The 20,869-nt window shown below is 42.6% G+C and overlaps 1 protein-coding gene across 14 annotated transcripts in view; it reads left to right on the top strand.

The window, feature by feature from the left end:
* The window catches only part of SOX5 (SRY-box transcription factor 5), a 281,758-nt gene that overhangs the window by 182,599 nt on the left and 78,290 nt on the right, over positions 1-20,869 (top strand). For 12 of the 14 annotated variants that reach the window (XM_038155101.1, XM_038155100.1, XM_038155099.1 and 9 more), the window contains 2 exons: positions 3,274-3,397; positions 15,096-15,181. In XM_038155101.1, the coding sequence (XP_038011029.1) occupies positions 3,274-3,397; positions 15,096-15,181 (210 nt within the window). The remainder of the gene's footprint in view (positions 1-3,273; positions 3,398-15,095; positions 15,182-20,869) is intronic. The other 2 variants (XM_038155102.1, XM_038155098.1) reach the window with 1 other exon arrangement.

Below are 20,869 nucleotides of genomic sequence, written 5' to 3' on the forward strand. Positions count from 1 at the left end.
GGCAGATTTTCTCTGGGTTGCCTGCCATGTGCTCACACTGGTTTTTGCATTGATAAATTCTTTAGGGGTGGGCTGTTTTTTGGATTTTCAGTGGCAGCTATGAAGGTTTCCTGGCCAAACACCAGGCACCCACAGCAGCCACTCACTCACCCTCCCCTGCTACAGCTGGGCAGAGAGAAGGAAATTAATGAAGGGTTCAGGGTGTGCTCAGCTGACACAGTGAGTGGCAGCAGGGTGGAAAACCAGGCCTTGGAGGATTGTGTCTGTGTCCTCCAGACCAACAGCAGAAAGTAGGTAAGAAGTTACAAGGTGAATTTGTAGCTCATCAAATTCATTGGGAAATTTGTGAGGATTTAAAACACAGATGTCTCCTTTGGGATATTGCAGCTGAGAAGAGGTCATCACGTAGAGAGGCTGGCCAGTGGAGAATCTTGACAGCTGTGTGAATTATTAGATTGTTGAAGAGGTGTTTCTTTTTATGGACATATGCCCATTAGCAGAACAAATTGAAGGGCCTGGAAAACAGCCCTGATTTGCAGTCCATTATATTCAAATTAGAAATGCAGTATCAAGAAGTTACAATCCAGAAAATATTGGAAGGTATGGAAGCTTCCAATAAAAATAAAATAGATTTGAGAGATTTAACTGATAATAAAAAAACATTTGGGAGATTTAACTGATGTAGTAATACCTTGAAAAGAAAAAAAAAACAGGGAAACACCTTAGATGTAAAACTCAGAAGGAGGGCCTGTATTCAATGCCACTTGAAGCAGTTGTATCCCAGCAATTCCAGTTAATAATAATAATAATAATAATAATAAACATAATGAGTTAAAATGTAGTAGTTAAATGAGCCATAAAAATGAAGAGTCCATAATTTGTACGATACTGTGTCAGGTAATCGGATTAAAATAAACTGACATTTGCATTTATTTGTATTTAGGAGAAAATGAAGTGTAGCTGAGTGCTGCTACATACATTCCATCCTGGAATGAAAATCACATTGTTTTGACTGTGTTATTTCTATATCCATGCAAACCATCCTCATCACTCCATAGTTTTTACCTCCCTCATGCAAATAGGGTTGTGTCATTTGAAATGAGGGGCTGTAAGGCCCCTTGGAGAGTTAAAGAGGAGCAGCAGTTTGGAAAAAAAAAATGAAAAGCAGCAATCAGATTTAGGAAGAAAGGGCATTTTCCTGGTAAATGTTTTCCTAAATGGGAATTTTTCAGTGTGGTGTTTTGCTCGTGTGTTTGGCAGTCACTTGGAATCAAGTGCAGACTTGAGCTACATTGTGGGCTTGGCAATGACAATTTGTGTGTGTGTGGTGCTTTAGTTATATTAGCCCTGGAGGCAGAGTTAACACTTGCAGTGGGACAAGAGTATTTGCAGTCATCAGAGAACTTTGCAGTCAGCTTCAATAACATCACTCCATTTTTTTCACTTTTTTTTAACATTTTTTTTGGCAGCAAAGCACTTAGTAGAACCATCTGTCTTTCTATTAGTGTTTTTGAGTCCTGTTTTGAAGCTTCTTCGCTTGGCAAAGTCACTTTCATCCTTGGAAACCATTTAAAAAAAAAAAAGTTCTGTGGCTTTCTGCCGAAGAAGAGTACGATGCAAAAATTCCGCATGGCTGTTCATTTTTGTTCTAAAAGAATACAGTTACTTTGTCTTTGTCTTAAAAAAAAAAAGCAAACCGCAAAACCTCAAACCAAACAAACAAAAAATAAACATGTGGAGAAAAGGCAGGTATTGGACAGCTCTAGGATAACTGCGTGCAGATAGAGAACAAATCACATTTTATATGGTTCTTCTCCCGTAATTTAGTTGAAAATATGTATGCCTTCTAATTAACAGGATCAGAATAGAAAGACAAATATTGAAGTAACAAAAAATGGATCAAGCTGGTTCAGTGAGTGGAGCTACATCTACTCTATCTTTCAGCCTCAATCTCTCACTGCAAGAATTTCTGTCAACAGTGCTCTTGAACTCTATCCCTGAAAATTGTTTCAGACCATACAGACACAGTCAGCACACACAGGGGTGTTGCCAGCTCCAGGCATAAATTTACTGGGATGGTAATCCCGAATTTTGTATCACTATCCTGCCTGGTAACGGTGTTGGGTGAGCCAAGACGTGGCCTGGATTTTAAGGAGAATAAATGAAAGTAGAATGAAGTGCAAATGGTGCATTCTGAGCAGAGGCAGCCCAGGACTGGGGCAGGCTCTCTTTGCCAGTTCTGTGTCAGGCAGCAGTGAAGGGAGTGACACCTTCGTGTGCCCCTCAGCACAGAAGGTTGTCTGTTGATACTCTGATTTTCTGAGTTACTTCAGCCACAAAATAAATTGTAGTTCTCAAAGACGTTTCCATCTCCAATGCCTCTGCCTTACAGTGCCATTAAAATCTAGATGAGCTCTCTTAAAAACAGAGCCAGTCCTTCTTGACTGGCTGATCTGGTCAGTGCAGTGGGGGATTTAAATCAAACTAGTCATTCAGCATTTTAATCCAGCAAACTTGGTGTTTCTCATCTGCGTGGAATACAGAGACAGCTTCCATTTCTATCAATTATAAAAGCTATTGACGGAACTGGGGAAAAGCAGCAGCAGTAGACGTTGTGCCATGGCCCACTTCCAGCTTTGATGACTAATTTCTGCATGGCTTTAGTCCCCTGCAGTATCCACTTACAATATAATATTTTCCACTTCCTGACTTGCATGGTTGTGTAGAGTTGCTGTGCAAAGCTGAACGCCTAGCACTTCAGGCACGGCTGTTTTATTTGTGAATAAAGGGTCTCAGCCTTTTTTCTGAGGCTTCATCTTTTCACACGTACAAGTAAGTGCACGTGTATGAGCAGAAAAACAGCACTGGCTGTGCTGTGTGCTACTCGGGCACTTATTTTTGCTTTCTGAGGAGGTGTCTTTGTGTTTGGGCTTGGTCAGGGTGAAAGCTACCGTCTGAGACAGATGCTGCCACACAGCTCAGTAAAAGAGAAGGAAGTGCCCCCCTACAGCCAGAGATAAGGGAGTCATCATGAGCTGTGGGGGGAATCATTAAGTGGGATATAGATATGCCTTAGTGAAATCTTTCAGTTCATTTTGGATTCATGTCATTCACATGAAGTGTTTGGTGATGAAGAGGAAGCTCCACAGTTGATGCCGCTGGAACAGCCCAATATGAAGAGGTGTCTTCACCCCAAACCTCTCAGATCAGCAGAGAAAGAAAGCATTGTCCCCCCCAGAAAATTCTGTGTTTGATTTTCCCTCTCCTGTTCAGCAGGTCCAGGGTCAGCTGCCTCCATTGATGATCCCCGTGTTCCCTCCAGACCAGCGAACCCTAGCAGCAGCTGCACAGCAAGGATTCCTCCTTCCTCCTGGCTTCAGCTACAAGGCGGGATGCAGTAAGTCCTGGAGATTTTTTTAGCTGGAAGTGGGTATTGCAGGGCACAGCTTCATGCCAGTCTGTATAAAAATAGCACCCTGTCGATGGACAAAGCCATTGACTTGCAGAGATGAGTGTGAAACAGGGCATTAGCTGTTACAGCATGAGAAAAGCTTGTCAGAGATGAAGGATGTGCTCCTAATAAGAGCCAAACATCTGACACAAGAGGTACATTTGTGCACCTTCTCTCTGACAGGCCTTTCTGACAAGTGAACATGCTCATGACCACAAACTTGCATCTGAAGAGAAGCTATTTGAAACTTCCCAATAAATTTCAACACTGTTGTAAGAAAACATGTTTTTTCCTGAAGCAGACTGCTTGCTATTTGTGAACTGAGGGCCTATTCTAGTCTCTTTCTTCACACAGAGCTCACATTAATCTCAACGGAGGTTCTGCACAGAGATCAAAGATAGCATATGCCTTTCAGTTTGATGGACTAACACAAACTCTGAGGATATTTGTGAGAGCCTAACACTTAAAAATATAGCATCTACTTTTTTAATCTTTGAAAGATTTGTATTGTTCTCTACATTCCGCAGATTTTTTTTAATATATTTTATTTAAGCCTTCTATAGGATTTCATCTTCCTGTCAACATGATGAGAAAAAATACAAGTTGAGAAATAATGAAGGAACTTTATTTCTGTGAATAAACTTAGCTAGAGCAGGAATTTCATAGACTTGTGTTCATGCACTTGTAGAACTCTTCTGCCATCGGTTTTCTACTGAGTTATCCAGGACCTGCTTGTTCTACCCTTCTCCGTCTCTGGTTTGGTGTTTGTTGTGTCCGTGTCACTGTATCCATCTGTATCCTTGGCTAACTCTTTAATTCATCAGTTGGTTTGAGTTACTCAGCACTTGCCACTGCTGCATTTTTGTAAACTTAGAACATAACAAGATTTCTTTAGTTAAGCTGGCTTAGCCCACAATTTCAGATTTCTCTCAGCTTCTGAACATCACAGACGCAGTTCTTGAGCGCTAGCTCAGTTTCTTTGGCCACTAACACCTTTTCCTGATATTTTACAGACTGGGACCACTATTGCAAATACTGTTCCAAACACTTCCCATCCCTCAGCAGCTGCAGTGCCAAAACATGGTCTCATTCAGTTCTTCCAGTGATTTCACACACTCAGTCTCTCTCTCTCTCGGCCGGGAGAAGCCGTGATTCACATTGCAGAGCTGTAGCTGTGAGCCACGCTGAATGTGAACGCTACCATCACTGTGGGGCTGGAAAAGGTCAGCAAAGCACCCCGTTAGACAGATCTGGCAGATGGGATTGTTTCCATGTTAGTCAAGTCCAGTTTGGCTAGAAGGAGCTGAGGTGGTTTTTTCCCTTCTTTCTACTGCGTGCACATGAACTCCATGATGGTCCTGTAGTTCCTCACATCTATGAATTAACTCCATGATGGTCCTGTAGTTCCTCACATCTATGAATTAACTCCATGATGGTCCTGTAGTTCCTCACATCTATGGATTAACTCCATGATGGTCCTGTAGTTCCTCACATTTATGAAATATTAACTCCATGATGGTCCTGTAGTTCCTCACATCTGTGAATTAACTCCATGATGGTCCTGTAGTTCCACACATCTATGAAGTATTAACTCCATATTACTCCTGTAGTTCCTCACATCTATAAATCAACTCTATGATACTCCTGTCATTCCTCACATCTGTAAAATAGATGTGACATCACGTGTTTTTGTAACCCTGAAAATTGAAAGGCAAAAAGAGCAAAGTTTCTGCAGCTCCTGGCAGTGAGGCTTGGAATTAACAGCGTGCCAAGATGTAGGGCTGAGCAGGAGCCAGTGGAAAAAGACAGCTCTGTCAGTGTTTGGTGGTTGCCTGGCATGTTTGGCTGAGCTTGACTGAGAAGCTGAGGAGAAGTGATAAGTAGTCCAAAGGGTTTCTTCCTTTCCCTCAGCACCTAGAGTAAACAAAAACTCACACACGCATTTAGCCACACCTGGAAAGCTTCACCTGGCTGCCTTCAGTATGTCCACATCAAGTCATGTTTTTGACAGACCACTAAAACGTATTTCTTCCATATTTTTGCTTGCCCTGCTGTGTATCAGTCCACTTGGCAAAGTCTGTAAACCAGAGAGCTTCGGATAGAATTTTATTAAGCACCTGAGTGATTTAGGAGACTAAACCTTCCTCTTAAGAGTGACAAGGGCACTAGGATCTAGAGAATGTCCAGCAGATTAACTTGCTCAGCTTCTGAATGGGTTAAATGCCTGGCTTTCACTGAGTTTGCTTTTGGGAGCAAAGCCCTCCTAGGAACTTCCAGACACTCCACCAGCATCATCTGTACATGACTGCCATTCTGTGTTTTAAAATCAGGGTATGTGCCTGACAAAAATGGAGTCTCACTTCCACATCTTCCCAGTCCTCTTGGAAACCTGTCCTTCTTTCTGGACTGATTGTATTTTTCAGAATTGTTTTCTGTGGCTGAGTGATGGAAATTCTCTAGTGATGATTCTGTTATTTATTAGCATTAATAACCTGCAGATAGGAATGATAAAAAAATCCATGTGACTATTCAGTTTCAGTCACAGAGAACAAAAAACTATGAAAGTTTTCATGTACTATTCCTCCAAAAAGTGAGATTTGAAAATCTGGGGGAGAAGAAAGAGAGAATTATTGCAACAGCCAATATTTTCATGACTATCTAGCGATGCAGAGCTCCTTGACTTTGGAGACACTCTGAAAGGGACATTTATGCTGCTCTGCACCCTGCCCCTGTGAGAAGTCAGCTCTCCAGGAGATGTATGGGCCAAGCTTCCTGGTTAAGCAGTCTCAAACTTGCTTCTGTCCAGGTGGGACAGCAAGGACTCTCTGTTGAAATTTCTTAAACTGAGATGGTTCTTTGGAAATGTGTTGGGAGGGGATTAAAGAGCAGCCTGGTCGCAGTGGTAACCTTTGCAGGGGGCTGTGGCTGGAGCTGTTGGCCTCTTCAGCCCAGCTAGAATGTGTGATCAAGGCTCAGGGGGTGCAGAAGAGAAGAAATAATGAATAGCTGTACTGCTGCTTAATTTTCATTCAGCTTAGATGATAAAACCTCATTTAACCTACTCAGTGCTTCCTGGCCCACCTGTGCCTGCCCAGAGAGGGTGAAACGTGAGTCCCCAGGGGTTTCAGAGTGAGTAAGTGGGAGGGTTCCTCCGGCAGTGCTACCGAAGGACTCGCCACTCACCAGCCAGAGGCAGGCAAAGATGAGCGCTGCTTTCTCTACACATACTTTGTTTGCTGAGCATTTAGACTGAGGAGAACACAGAAATAATTGTAACAGTTGACAGCAGTGGTCCATTAGACTCCTTTCATGGCAGATACCCATGGAAGAGCAGGGCAGAAGTGCACTGATACTTCATCCCCATCCTTTGCCAGGTTGCAGAGACTGAGGACTCGGGGACCTTCTAGCCCAGTGGTGGCATCATTGTGAGATGTGGTGTTGAAAACAAAGAGTGTTTCTCTGCTTGGTTCCAGCCTGGTGGAAAACATTCCAGAGAGATGAAATGCTCAAAAAAATCCAGCAATATCAGTCTCTATTATGAGCAGAGCAAATGATTCAATTATGCTTTTCCAAATATTTTTCAAAATTGGGTAAATAAAGGGAGGAGAGGGGTAAATATTTTCTCCGTGGTTACATGGCAGGTCATGGTCTTTGGCTTCCAATTTGATGTACTACATTTCCTTTTCTTTCTTTTTCTCCATAGCAGATCATGCTTGGGAGTGGCTTGGGTTTTCATTTTGTTTTGTTTTTTCAAACAGATGGTTTGCATTACATAAGGGACAATTTACACAAGTTGACACTTCCCCTTTTTTCTCTATGGCATATTGTGTGGTGGTAAAGTTGGCAGAGATGAAGGGAGGAACTTCTATTAGGATTACATTTCTGTTTGAGAAAAAGATTCATAATCCCTGGTTCCAGTTAATTTTTAACCTCCATACCTAGATATAATAGCATGTATAAAATTTTTAATATTATTATTTACAACTGAAGTAGTTTTTCTTATGAGAAAAAAAAAGCTGGCAGCATGTGATGGGCTATACAGTCCCCAATTAGCAAGGTAAATGCTGATTACATACTTACTTGTCCTGTACTTAGTTATTCATGCAATGTGTGCTATTTGAAATACAAGCTTTTTGATTTTTTCATGCAAACCTCTTTATATGTATTCTATTATACACGTACTATGTAATTTTTAGGTAGATATATAATGCAAATGTTGTTACAAAGGGCTGATGTTCCAAGGTTAGTTGTTAACTGAGTTAGTGACTGGCAGCATGAGCAGCTCTGAGGGGCTGACCCAGCGTCCCAACTGTTTAAACTGGTTTTAGCAGCAGGAGAGCACCTTCCATTTCAGCTGATGCTGAAATCAAGCAGAGGCTGATTGCTGCATTTCCCAGAGCTTCTCGCACATTTGGGCTCCCCAGACTGGCTCAGGACATTTAACCTGACTGGAATTTCTCCTCATTCCATAATCCATCACGTGTCACTCCTGCTGCTGCTGGTTCAGCCCTGCCCGTGGTACTTACAGACAATAGACACAGCTCCCAGGATTTCAGCAGTGGCAAGGGAAATGTCAGCTCTGCCGAGGTCTGAGGAGCTGTTGCTGCTGACTTCACTGAAGTCAGATTTCACACCAGATGATACAGATCTGCTAGGGCCACTCTTGGAAATAATTAGAATTTATTTAGAGCTAATTAATATTTGAGAAGTGCTTTGAAAGCATAAAAATGGTGCAAGTGATAGAAGAGAAGGAGTTTTGTATTGTGCCCTTTAAGAGCTGCCTAGTTCTGCCTCTGAGCAAGCTGCTTGTCACTTGTGGGTAGTATGGTCCTTTTGTTACTGCACATGTGGATGGATCTGCATGTGGAATATTGGAGTATCAAGGCATGGCTGTATCTCCTATATAAGAGATACTGAAGGGCGTGAAATAAAGACTTGGGGAAGCACAGGTGAGTGCTGCTGGGGCTGAGATACAAAAAAGGCAGGAGGAGTTGGGATGAGAGCAGAGTTCTCTGGGTCAGCATGGTCAGAAGGTTCTGGGTCAGAAGCTCTGTGTGCCGGTGGTTCCGAGCCAGCTGCACAGAGTAGTCCCAGTTCTGGTGGGTCTTCCCTAATTAGTGATGCTAAGTAGGATTAATTTAGGAAACTGCACTCCAGCACTTCTTGAAGCATTTGGTCACCGTGCTGAAAGGGAAGGAAATGTTGGCGTGAGCCCAGAGCGGTGTGGCGTGTTCTGTCAGTCCTGAGGCTTTTCAGCGTGACCGAGGTGCTGAATTCCACCTTGTTCGTTCTGTAGAAGATGAAGAACAACTCGCCTTGTTTTCTGAACTAAGGTGTGCAAGAAATTGAGTTCTTTGGAGGTTTTTAGGATTTGTTTTCCTTTCTTGGGAAGCAATAGTTGCCGAGTCTGTATTTCCCCAATGGGATTTTCCCCAGGTTATTGGCAAATTCTCAGGAACAGATACTCTTTTTTCACTGATACCTGTGTTATTTTTATGGTAATATGGCAAATTTTGGAAACAAGATTTGTTTTTCTTTGCCCATTTGTCCTGTGCCCTGTGGATAATTTGTTGTAACAAGTCATATTGTGTTTGCAGTGAGATGTCATCAACACGAGGTTTTTTTGAAAGCACTTCAATCACTATTTCAACCATATCCACTTTGAGGGGGGGATCTGAATATACAGTAGGTACATTTGATATGTCATAAGTATCAGCTTGTTGCTGCTGGAAGTGTTCTAAATAATTCACAGAATTTTATTGATTAAATATCTGATTACATCTTAAAATTGGCAGAATAGGAGAGATGATTAAGTTAAGCCTAATAAAACTGAAATATGCTGAATTTATCGTTCATCTATGTTCTAAACAATAATTCTGATGTCTGATAAAAGTGGAGCTCTCAGTTAATTGGCTCCTCACATAATACAATAAAATTAATGTTTAGGAGTTAAATACCATAAAGTTCCTCAGGGAAAATTGCTGATGTGTCTCTGTTTTTCAGTCAGTCACATGTTTCATGTTTAATGGAGTATCATGTGGATTGTCTTACAATTTCACTTGTGCTCCGTGTCCATGTTTCTGTCTTCTAAGGAGACTCGAGTGCTAATTTCTGATTTCACTGTGTCAGCTGACATGCAGGTCACTGACAATCACCAGATCACAAGAAAAAAAAATATTGGCATTGCTGTGTTTTTATCAGGATGGCACAAACAGAAGCTGTGTGTTGTGGAGACCACATGCCGCAGCTTCTGTGTGGAGACGGTGCTGATCTTCCAGGGCTGCCCTTCCTGGGACAGGAATGAGCATGTGAGCAACGCCTCATATTGCCCCAGGACTGGGGAAGAGTGGTGGCATTGTGGAGAGACACAGCAGGAAGGAGGAGTTCTGGTGGCAGCTTTGCCTCTCAGCGTCCGTGGGAGTGTGATGCTTCTGGGAAGCGCTGGAAGGAGACAGGGCTGCAGAACAGAGCCACACAGCTGAAGGAAATGAGAGAGCTCCTCAACCCCATCTCTGTGTGGCTTCTCCTCCTAATTCCAGTGACAGCAAAGCAGGCAGGCAAGCCAGTGGGGGCCTGTAAAAACAGGCTGGCAGTTTCAGCTCAGGTGCTGGGCCATGAACAATGTCTGGTGTTACTCCACCATCATCCATAGCAGGGCAAGAGAATAAAGTCCTGGTTATTTAGGTTCATGAGCATGTACAAACCTCCATGGAAGGCTTTCCTTGGAAGCTGGAGTTTCTGAATAAGCACAATTGATTCAACAGGTATAGAAAAAGCATTAAAAAAATGTGTATCCTGAAATCATGGGTTACTCTGGTTGGCAGGGATGTCTGAAGGCTTGCAGTGCAACCTCTTGCTTCAGGCAGGGTCATCAAAGATAGGATCAGATTGCTCAGGGCTTTCTTCAGCTGGGGCTTGCCAAGCTCCAAGGACACACAGTGCAGCTGCTTGGGCAGCTCTCAACATCTGGCTGTCCTTGTGGGGAAGATCTGAACCAGTTTGGATTGCCTTTTGGAAGCCACTGGTGGTGTCTTCTCCATGCTTTTTTTCTTACTAATTTAAATCCATAATCCCCAGAGGCAGGAGTCAGGGAACACTGCTCGTGTCCCTCACAGCCTCCCATTCCTTTTTCTGCATGTCCACCTCACACCAAGAGAATGAGAGGAAGATGAGGCTGAGAATAAATGAGAGGGGAGAAGAGGCGCAGTGTCTTACCTGTCAGCTGGCCATCAGCTGGCATGACATTCATTATAAATACACTTAAGTGATAAATTGAGTGTAAATTTATTGTGGCTTTTTCTAGAATTTGTCAAAAATGGAGGAAAGAGAATGTAGAATTCCTTTTCATTCATAGTGTATAGAATGTACTATAAGAAAATGGTTATTTTGGTATTTTTCATGGAATTTAGTTTAGCATAGTGGTTTTGGAAAGTATAATTTGAGAGTTAGGGTTTGTTTCATGCTCTTCATATTCTTTACACTGTTTTCTTCTCTCTTCTTCCATGATCTCCAACTTTTTTTTTCATTCGCTGTCCCTGAAAGATAGGTAGGAGAAAAACAATGAGTTTTCAAAAAATCACAGGGAATAAATGCCCTACTTCTCCTCTTCTGGTATCCTTTTTTTTTAAGAGAAGAAAATTTCAGGGGAAAAAAAATCAGTGTTCTATTGTTTCATATAATCAGGTTCAACTTTAAAATCCTGTCAAAACATTATAATTTAACATTAGCATGTAACTTGATTTATATAGCAAGAAAGACAATTGTGCCTGCTCTGAAGAGCTTGCAGCCTGTCAGGAGACAAGACAAGACACTGGGGGGGATTACACCATGAAGGAGAATAAATGAGATGAGTGACAGAAAAAGGAACACAAAAAACATCTTAAGGGTTTTGGTGAATGGTGCAACAGACATAATGTTAACTCTTATGCTTTATTTTCACTTTAAAAAATTCCTAATGTTTTTTAACTTAAAAAAACTCCTTTGATAAAATTTTGCAAAACATATAAATGGTTTAAGAGGCATTGTTGTGTTTCCACAAGTGCAGAATCATTTCATGCCCGTGAGCTGGTAGCCAGTCAGTGGAAAATCAAGTTCCTAAACACAGGGCTGTTATTTTGTGAGGTGGGACAGGATGCCCACTTGGCTCTGAACCACAGCTTAACTTCTGCAGAAAAGAGTTTTCAGTGGAGGATCACAGGAGAGTTCATAGAAAGAGTGGTTTGAAAGTGAACGTGCTTCCTGAAAAATCCTCTTGTAAGCAAGATCTTGGAAGATTATTTTGGGCAAGGATGAAGGTGTGATTTGAAATTGAAAGAAGTTGCAGTGCATAAATTATCAGGAAAGAGGTTCTGGGTATGTTTGTGGAAGATGGACCAGAAGAAGGATAGAGAGAGAAATAAAGTATTGGCACAGAATTGAGGGCTCAGCCTTGTGCTCTGCCCTGATCCACTGGCACTGCCCACAGTGGGCACCAATAAAATCCCTCTGTACTCTGGTATTCCCCCTCAGCTCCCCCAGGCTGACATTTCCCCCTCCCTTCTTTAGCTGCTGCATCACCAGTGCATAAATCCTGGGTTCTCTTCATGTAGCCAGCCTGGAAGAATTCTGTTCTTCAAAGCCATGTCACCAGCTAGCTGGGAAGTAATTATGTATTAGGCAATAATACACCAGCTAATGAAATGATCTTTACCTTGTTGTCACCATAAAAATCTCAGCCTTTGATCTGCTCCATGTTTTACCATATGGCCTACTAAAGAAAAACAACAATAAAACTTCTCTCTGCTGCTTTGTTTGTACGAAAAGTCCACACAACAAGAGTTCACATAACAAGAGAGGGAGTTTGGAACATGAAATGACTGCACAAAATGTTAATTTTGGGTAGCTGAAAGGTGCTCCTGCCTGCATGTGTTCCATGAATAATGAATTCTGTAAATGGAAATGTATTGTGGTGGTTTGAGATTTTATTGGTGTTTTCAGAGGTACAGACTTTGAGTGGCTTGGGAAATACCTATTTCTGAGAACTGTCTGTCTTGTCTCACATTCCTGAAATGCTCCTAGAGCTTGGGAAAAAATGTAGCTACTTCTTACATCTAAAAATAAGATGTAATGTAATAGTTGAGACATGCATTTCCCAGATTTCAGAATTAGCTAAAACTGTTCAGTCAGTAAGTTCATTCTGATGTGGGAATAAATTTAAGGATACAAGGAAAGATGTAGTATGTTCTAGAGCAACAGCAGAAAATGTGTATTTATCAGAAAAGACCTGAGATGTTCATGGATAGTTTGAGGGCTGGCAGTTGCTCCTGCCCTGTGTGGTGTCAGTATCTGTTTCATGGATAGGGTCCCAGAACCTTCCCTGGGTCTGGAGAGCTGGCTGTGGGTTTAAATCTTGGCTCTTCCACTGGGCTGTTGGTGGGAATAGAGGGATTCACGAATTAGCATGATGGACTGAGGCTGTGTGTGGAGAAAAGTGTGGGAGAGTGCATGGAAGCACTTTTAATCAAGATCTTTTAATATATGTGTTTTAATACAAATCATTCAAAACTAGAAATTTAATGGGCTGTGACAATCAGCATCCTACTGAGAAAATTTCCCTCATTTTTTTTTTTTCAGTTGAAAAATAAAAAATTTATCTTCTTTGATGAATCAGAATGTCTTCTTTGGGAGAGAGTTTTGGAATGATGCTGAGCTCACTCTCTGGTGCTGTGGAAGCAGCTGGACACCTTTGTCCCTGGCTCCCTGACCACTGTTTCCTTTCCTCTGTGTCTGGGGCCCACTGCTTAGGTCACAAGATAGCTCTGCAGAAAACAGCAAGTCAGAAAGATTTTTGGTTCAGTCCCTGGTAGGAAAAGGAAGGTGGGTGCCTCAGAAAGCAAAATAAGATTGGAAAATGTACAACAACGGCTTTCTCTGGGGAAGAGAAAGAAAGCCAAGCATGTCAGGAAATCTGCTGCCCATTGACAAATAAATAAATGGAATTGTTGTGGCCTGAGGCTGGTGCAGAGACCCTTGGGAATGGGGATGCCTGGTGGGCATTTTGGTTTGCATTGCTTGGCTGGTCAGCCCTGAATGGCTGTGAGGCCTCAGTCAGCAAAGCCTTACCTAAGATGTTCTTAAATATAAACAGGCACAGTTATTAAAGTTAAATGTCTGTTAAGACGCTTTGCCAGCCCAGTTGCTGTTGGTCCTCTGTTACTAGAAGTTGTGGTATTTAATTACTGAGATCAAAATCCTTGAATGACAAGGTCTAACTGAAGAAGGTTGTATTATACAAAGTGAAAACAAACATTAGCCACTTACCTGAATGTGCGTACACCAACACAGCTTATTTCTAACATTAAAAAAATTACATACATTTATTTCCCTTTGTTTTCTGTTTCCTGTAACTAAGGCTTGATAACGTTTGAAACTTGAATTCAATACTAATTATTAAAGATTGTACAGGGCCCCCTGCATTACCTCCTTCATTGTCTTTTCTATTTCTTTGCCCAGTCATTTAAAAAAGCACAATAAAGGGAAAAACTTTTAATCTGTCTTTTTAATGACATGTACAGCAACATGTAGGTAGATTTTCCTGATAGAGTGTTCTGCTTTTTCCATAGTCTTATTTCCAGTGGCTGCTTTTGTGCTACAGAAATCAGGCATGCCACCAGAACAGAGGGACATACAGAAATGCTCTAGTGAGCCTTTTTTGGAGGAAATTTTTAAAACCTTTTATCACCTGAAGAAGCAATATAATGTGTGTAACATTTCTTATTATTTTTTGCTAGTTTTCTTCATAGTTTTGTGGATGGGGTAGTAGGAGTTTATTTTAACAAATCAGAATTGTTAGAATTGAGCAAGAGTGAGCTCTCCATATCATTCACACGTGCCGGTCTCCATCTCAATTTTTGCCATTTCAGGTAATTTTCCTTCATAAATGCCTGCAATTTTTCTTAAAACCTTTACTGGCTCCCTTTATCTCATTAAGCACAATGCAGTTCTTATTAAAACTTGAGGCAGTTTTCCTTCAGAAGCAAGATTGACTCTCAAGCCATGAAGTGGAGTTGGTGCAGGGATTTCAAAGGCTTGTATCTGATTTCCTTAGCTTCACATGCTTTTTGCTGGTGCAGGATCAAACCCTGCCACTAAAGTGAGATTTTTTTTCCTCTCCTGAAAGAAAACAGTAGTCAATTGAGTGCCATTTCTGCTCTGCGTGAGGCTCAGTTTGCTAACAGCGAGCGGAGTTTAGTTAACTTCATATTTTGGACAAGCTTGTAAATTTGTTCCCTTTAATGCTGTGATCTTATCAAGGTTGTACTGTTTTCCTTTTCTTCTCCTCCACCCCCATCTTCTTTCTTTCCTTTTTTTTTTTTTTTTGAAGTGCAGCCTTCTGATCAATGTGCACTTTTTTTTTTCCATTTCCCTAAATACATCATGAAAAAGGATGAGGTTTCCGCCTTAATTGCTTGTGCCTTTTATTCACATTCCTCTCTCAGCCAGAATTGTGAAAAGAGTGTTAGTAAAAGGCTGCACAATAGAGCTTTTCATTAGGCCTCAACAAGGCACACAAAGGAAGGCTTTTGGAAAGAGTGAATGCAGGACTTTAATTTGCAGGTGGAGAGTAGATAAAAGGTGCTGACGCCTCTATTATTCTCTTACTTAGGTGACCCCTACCCCGTTCAGCTGATCCCAACTACCATGGCAGCTGCTGCCGCAGCAACACCGGGCTTAGGCCCTCTCCAACTGCAGGTAAGTCCCAGCACAATGCAGGGGAGGCAAAGGTTAAGTAAATATCAAAACCAGTTTTCTCTTCCTTTGGAACACAATGCAATTAACAGGGGTCTCGGGGCTGTTCTCTTGGCGTGGAATTTGCATCTGAAGCAAAGGAGTCCTCAAATGATTGCACGTTTTCCTTTCACCTTGCTGGAAGTTTTTGTTACTTTTTTGTGTCCCTGTTGTCGAGTCAACTGCTTTTAGGTTTGTGCTTTGAATTTCCTCATGGCAGTACGTTTGCCTTTCTGCTGACATGGTTTAACCCCAGACAAGAACTCAGCACTGCACAGCCGCTCTCTGCCTTCCCAAAAGCGGGGTGGCTCGGAGACTTGGGAAATACAAGGAGGGTTGAGATAAGAGCAGTTCCGTAACTGATGTCGAGTAAAAGACAACAGTAGTAATAGCAATGATTGTAATGGGAAAGAGAGAAGAATAAAACCCAAGAGAACAACTGCTCTCCGCCTGCTGCCAGTGCCCGGCCTGTCCCCAGGCAGTGGTGGGCCCCTCCTGAGCGAGTGTCCCCAGTCCATTCGCTGCACGTGACATTCTCTGCTGTGGAATAATATTCCTTTGGCCACCTCAGGTCAGCTGTCCCAGCCTCGCTGCCTCCCAGTGTTCTCGTGCAGCTTCTCGAACTTGAGAAATCCTTGGTTTAGGGTAAGGACTACTTAGCAACAGCCAGAACATCGACGTGTTACCAAAGGTTATTCCCAGCCTAAATCCAGAGCACAGCACTGTACCAGCTGCTGAGGAGAGGGGCAGTGCTATCCCAGCTGAAACCAGGACACTTTTCCATTACATTGTTCTCCTGCAGGCTGTAAAATACCAGAATGCTGAAATGGATTGTCGGGCAGAGGAGCTCTGTCCTGACAAGCACTTTTAAACTGCTTAAAGTCGTTAACATGATTATGTCCTTTTAGGCCATAAGCTCTTCAGAGCAATAACTGGCCCCTCCTACTGTGTTTTATGGTACCCAGAGCATTTTAGGCACTGCTGTATTGCAGATAATTAGTGATTATTCTAATTGAACATGGACAATGAGAGAACAGGTGGAAAGACACTGAAGGGTTTGAGGTTTTTTCAGCTACAATAAAGGGTTGACCTGGTAGCCAGATGTATGTGATTGAGACTGGCAGTGTTGTGAATTTTGGAGGCATTAGGCTGTCCATGGTAATGGACAAGGCTAGCAAGCCTTTGGATATTCCTGATCAGCCACACAACCCTTGTCAAGCCATTGGAATGAAGCAAATGTGGTGTCCATTGCCACAGTGTGAATTTTGCTACCTGCCGTGTGTGCTGGGCTGGTGGGAGGAGGCCAAGTAATATTTGGGACTGAGAGGAAGTCAAGATCCAAATCCTCTCCAGTTCTGCAAGGTCTGGATTGCCATTCTTTCCTAGAAACGTAAACGGCCCCAAGCTCTGCGCTGCGAATGCATCTCCCTGCTCATTGTAGTTTGCCAAGTGCATGGAGCAGCAGAGCTTTTTACCTGCTTGGGCAGGCCCAGCCTTTCTGCCTGGGCTCTGTGAGATGCATTCTCCAGCTCAGCTTGGCCCACAGCACTGTGGAGCACACATCAGATATTTCAGTTGTTTGGCCAGCCTGCTAGAGCGTGGGACACAGTTCTGGGGAAGTTTTTTCTTTTTTTTTTTTTTTCTTCTTTTTTTTTGCTTTATTTTATTTTATTTTAACACAGCCAACGGAAGTTAGCTGAGTTTCACAGAAATAGCTGCCAGTGTGTAAGCTGACACATTCCATACACCACAGAGGTTAATACATTCATTCCTATTGTGCCTTTGTATGAAAAGCAACATTGTCTGTGTGTTAGTTTCTGATTCTCTGAGTTACAAATACTGTGGGCGGCTTAGGGATCATGGGAGCCACAGAAGTCATCCCTCTGAAACGAATTTTGAGGAGTTTCAGTATTGATAAAGTGCTTTTAATAGCCAAACACACATGAACAGACATATGGAAGCAAGAGGGAGGGAAAAAGGAAAAGCAAACATGGAGCTAGCTAGCAATGCAAAAGCAACACTCTGATTCTAATTCTTATCTTTTCAGTCATTCAAGCTAGTCCTAAAATAATGCCTCAGTGCTCCAGTGAGATGGTAGGATGGTTTGCTTTCATTTCAGGACCAGCTTTGGGCCGTGTCTGTGCGTGCTGTGGGCTGAGGTATCCTGGTTAAGATAGGCTTTATCACAAGGACAGTTGTCCTGTTAAAAGGTGGGCTTTGTGCAAGAGTGACTGCAGTCACAAGTATCTCAGGATGAGTTTAGGTTATGGGAAAGTTGAGAACCTCAGAGGCCTCTTGTTTCTGTGCAGAGGACATTAAAATGAAAGTATTGACCAAACTGACCTGTGTTGTTTTGCTGCATGTCTGGAGTTAGAGCTTGGCAGCAGTCAGTGGGAGAGGCTCAGGTTACTGACTTAGCAGACTCTCTCAAATTCTTCAGATCTGATCTCCAAGGGCATGTATATGCTAGAAATAAACTGAAGCTGATTTTTCTTCACATCTTACCAGTGGTTTTCAGCTATCATTGCAGTCTCTCTGATGGAAATTGGACACGCCTGTTAACTTCTGGTGCCATTTGAAAGAGTCAGGCTAGCTGTGCTTCTGGAAAGGTTTTATCATCCGGGATTCAGAACAGATGCCCACCTATGCTCACATGAATGGAGCTCAGCTTAGTTGCTAGACCAGAAAGACTGTGCCTTCCAAACTCTGTTCAAATCCAGTTCAGCTCAGTGATGACTTTGTTGAGTCATAAAGAAAGATTCATGATGTTTTTGGTCCAAACCCACCTTTAAAGGGCCCTGCAGTCTCTTTCAAGGAGGAGCTTTTCTCACTTCAGACATTCCCCTGCTTAACTTAGAATTCTGGTGTTCCCTGCACACCCTCTGTCATGTGGTCATCAGACAGTAAAAGGTCAGAGGAGTGGCATGTTCCCTCTTTTCTTCTTTCTCTGTCCTCCCTATCACTCATCTTTCAGACTTTGTGTACTCAGAGCAGGGGAGATCAAAGGACCTGACACAATGCTCAGTTTGTTGCTCCCAGCAAAATTCGATACACAACCTTATCTCAGTGAAGACAAAGCCAAGGAATGTTTCTTGTTTGTTTATGGGACAATAAACAAGTCTTTGTTATTTCACTAGAGAATTTTAAGTCGGGTCATGGCTTTAGTAGTGTACTCTGAGATCAACAGGAAGTACTTTTTTTATCCCTGGCTGTCAAAATCGAATTTTTGGTTTTGTAAATGAAATGCACGTGGTATTTATTTATTTATTTATTTAATTTCTTTGTTTATAGAAGAAGAGCTAGCACCTGATTGCTTTCCTGTGGCAAAGAAGCTGTTTGTCAGTGAAAATGCAGTCCCTCGTTTTGAGGGCCCCTGTGGGCTCACAGTGATGGATTTGTAATCCCAAGCCCCGGTTCCTCTCCCCACCTCTGAGTCCCCTCTGGGGTGTGCAGGCTCTGCCCTGTGATATTTGCCACGTGGATTGCCTTGGCTCCCAGGGTCACAGAGACACTAATGGCTCAGTGAGGGTGGAAGCCAAGCCAGCCCTGTTAGGTGCTGTAGGGGCAGTAGAGGGATGGGGCTGTGCTGGAGAAGCTGGAGCTGCCTCGGTGCGTGCCTGAACCTGTCCTCTGATAAACCTCTGTCTGTCAGCCCCACTGACATTGCCACTTCCAATGACAAAAAAGCCATTTGGGGGGAGAAAAAGTGGTTTTAGCTTTCCTCTGCTACTGAGAAAAGCCAGTCCTGAGCATTACTGTGGTACAATCCCTCTGGGTAAGCACATGGGTTTCTTAATCAACTTTTCCCCCTCACAAGCATCATCTGGTCTTGTTCCTCAAGAGCGGTGCAGGATGGCAGTTCTGCTTCACATGAGAGGAAAGCTGAACACAAATTGTCGCTGTGCTGTACTGAATAAGGCAGTGACTCAGCAGCACTGCTGTATGCCTTACGTGATGTTTTCCTGTGTGGTTCAGCAGATGAGGGAATTCAGTTCCTCCATCCTGAAGATCAGCATTCAAAGCTGTAAACATAGATGTGCTGTAACAAGTTTTGCACAAACTAAACTGCAGGGTTTGTTCTGGTGCCAGTCCTCGTGGGCACAGCTAAGTATGAAATAGATGCTTCCCTAAGTCTGAGCAAATTCTTTATAAAATTTATAAAAAGTTTCTTTTCTGATAAGAAGTGTTTTGTGAGTAGTGTCTGAGCATTAGGAAACAGGGGAACTAATCACACGACTGAAAACTGAGAGGAATCTGCACCATTGGGAGTGGGAATGGGTCAGATTTCCCAGATTGCTTGTTTGATAACCAGATAGTGACAACAACTGATTAATTGGCAGTAGCACAAATGCTGTATATACCCATAACTCCACTGAGAGATAATGCTGGATGAATAATGACAGCTGCCTGTGTAGTCTTACTGCGTGGACATTTTGTGTCCTGTCAAAACACCAGAGCAGTCTGATGTAAGACAGACTTCCTGCAAACATCTGCTCTTGGAAAAAAACACCCCAGAAAGTTGGGAGTGCCAGCATTCAAACTTTCTTCCCTCTTCATCTGAGCATGAAGCAGGGCTTCACAATTACTTGTGGTTGTGTTCAGCATCGTGTCCCAGTCTGTCAGTGTGTGATCCAAGAGAAGCTCCCGTCGGTGTCTGAGTGTGGAAGCATTTGAGCTGCCTCTCAGCTCTGGACACCAGTCCTTAGGACACTCCTGGATTCTCTTTCTAGAAAGATGAGGAGCACATTTAGACCTTGAACAGTCTGGCCAAGTTTTTAATCTCTACTTCCTATATTAAGTACTTAATATTAAGTGTATTAAGTACTCAATTAATTTTTTCTCACTACGGACCTGTTCTCTTAGTTGTGTGGTAAGATGCATACCAAGGGCTGAATTTAAATGGAATTTTAAAAACTGGACCACGATTTTGGAAACCAGGCACTGATGTTAGAGATTAGATTTTGGAAAAATTAAGCCTGCTTGGAGTTGGAGGGCTTTGCAGAGTTGTTCATCCTGCTGTTATTTAGGTGTCAGCTCAGTAGAAATTTTCCTTTGGAAAGCCTTGCTTGTAGGTATCCCAAGGATCCACAGTCCTGGGAAGGACAGAGCACTCTAACAGAGTGCAGCTGCTGATCAGGAGGCACAGTGTTCCAGTGGTCATACAAGTGCTCCATGAAACATCTGTTACTATGAAACAAAGTAAAGCATGAGTAAAAGTAAAATTAAAGCCTTCTGAGCCAGAAACTTTTTTTTTTTCTTTCTTACACACCAGCTTCCTTTTGGCTTCTTCACCATTGCAGGGATGAGCTGCAGATCTGCACTCACCAGCTCAGGCTGTTTCTCTGGAGTATCTCCTTGAGTTTCATTTGAAGTGTTGCTGAGGACAGAGCTTCCCCTTGCTCTTAGAGAGATATTACAATATTGGCACGCATTAATTGGCAAGCACATGTAATAACTGGGGTTTTTTGCAGGCCTCTCTCTGATTTCTTGCTATAATCTCTATTTATAAGCAGTTTTGCCAGATTAGGCAGTTGACCTTCCAGTGTCACAGCACCTCAAATCTGTGAGGGAGGACTCTGAAAAAGCTGTACAGACACTGTAGTGGTGCATCTGAACGTTGGAAACTTCATTCTTTCCTTGTTTTGGGGAGTC

The sequence above is a fragment of the Motacilla alba genome, chromosome 1A (assembly GCF_015832195.1).
Source record: "Motacilla alba alba isolate MOTALB_02 chromosome 1A, Motacilla_alba_V1.0_pri, whole genome shotgun sequence".
Classification (NCBI taxonomy): Eukaryota; Metazoa; Chordata; class Aves; order Passeriformes; family Motacillidae; genus Motacilla; species Motacilla alba.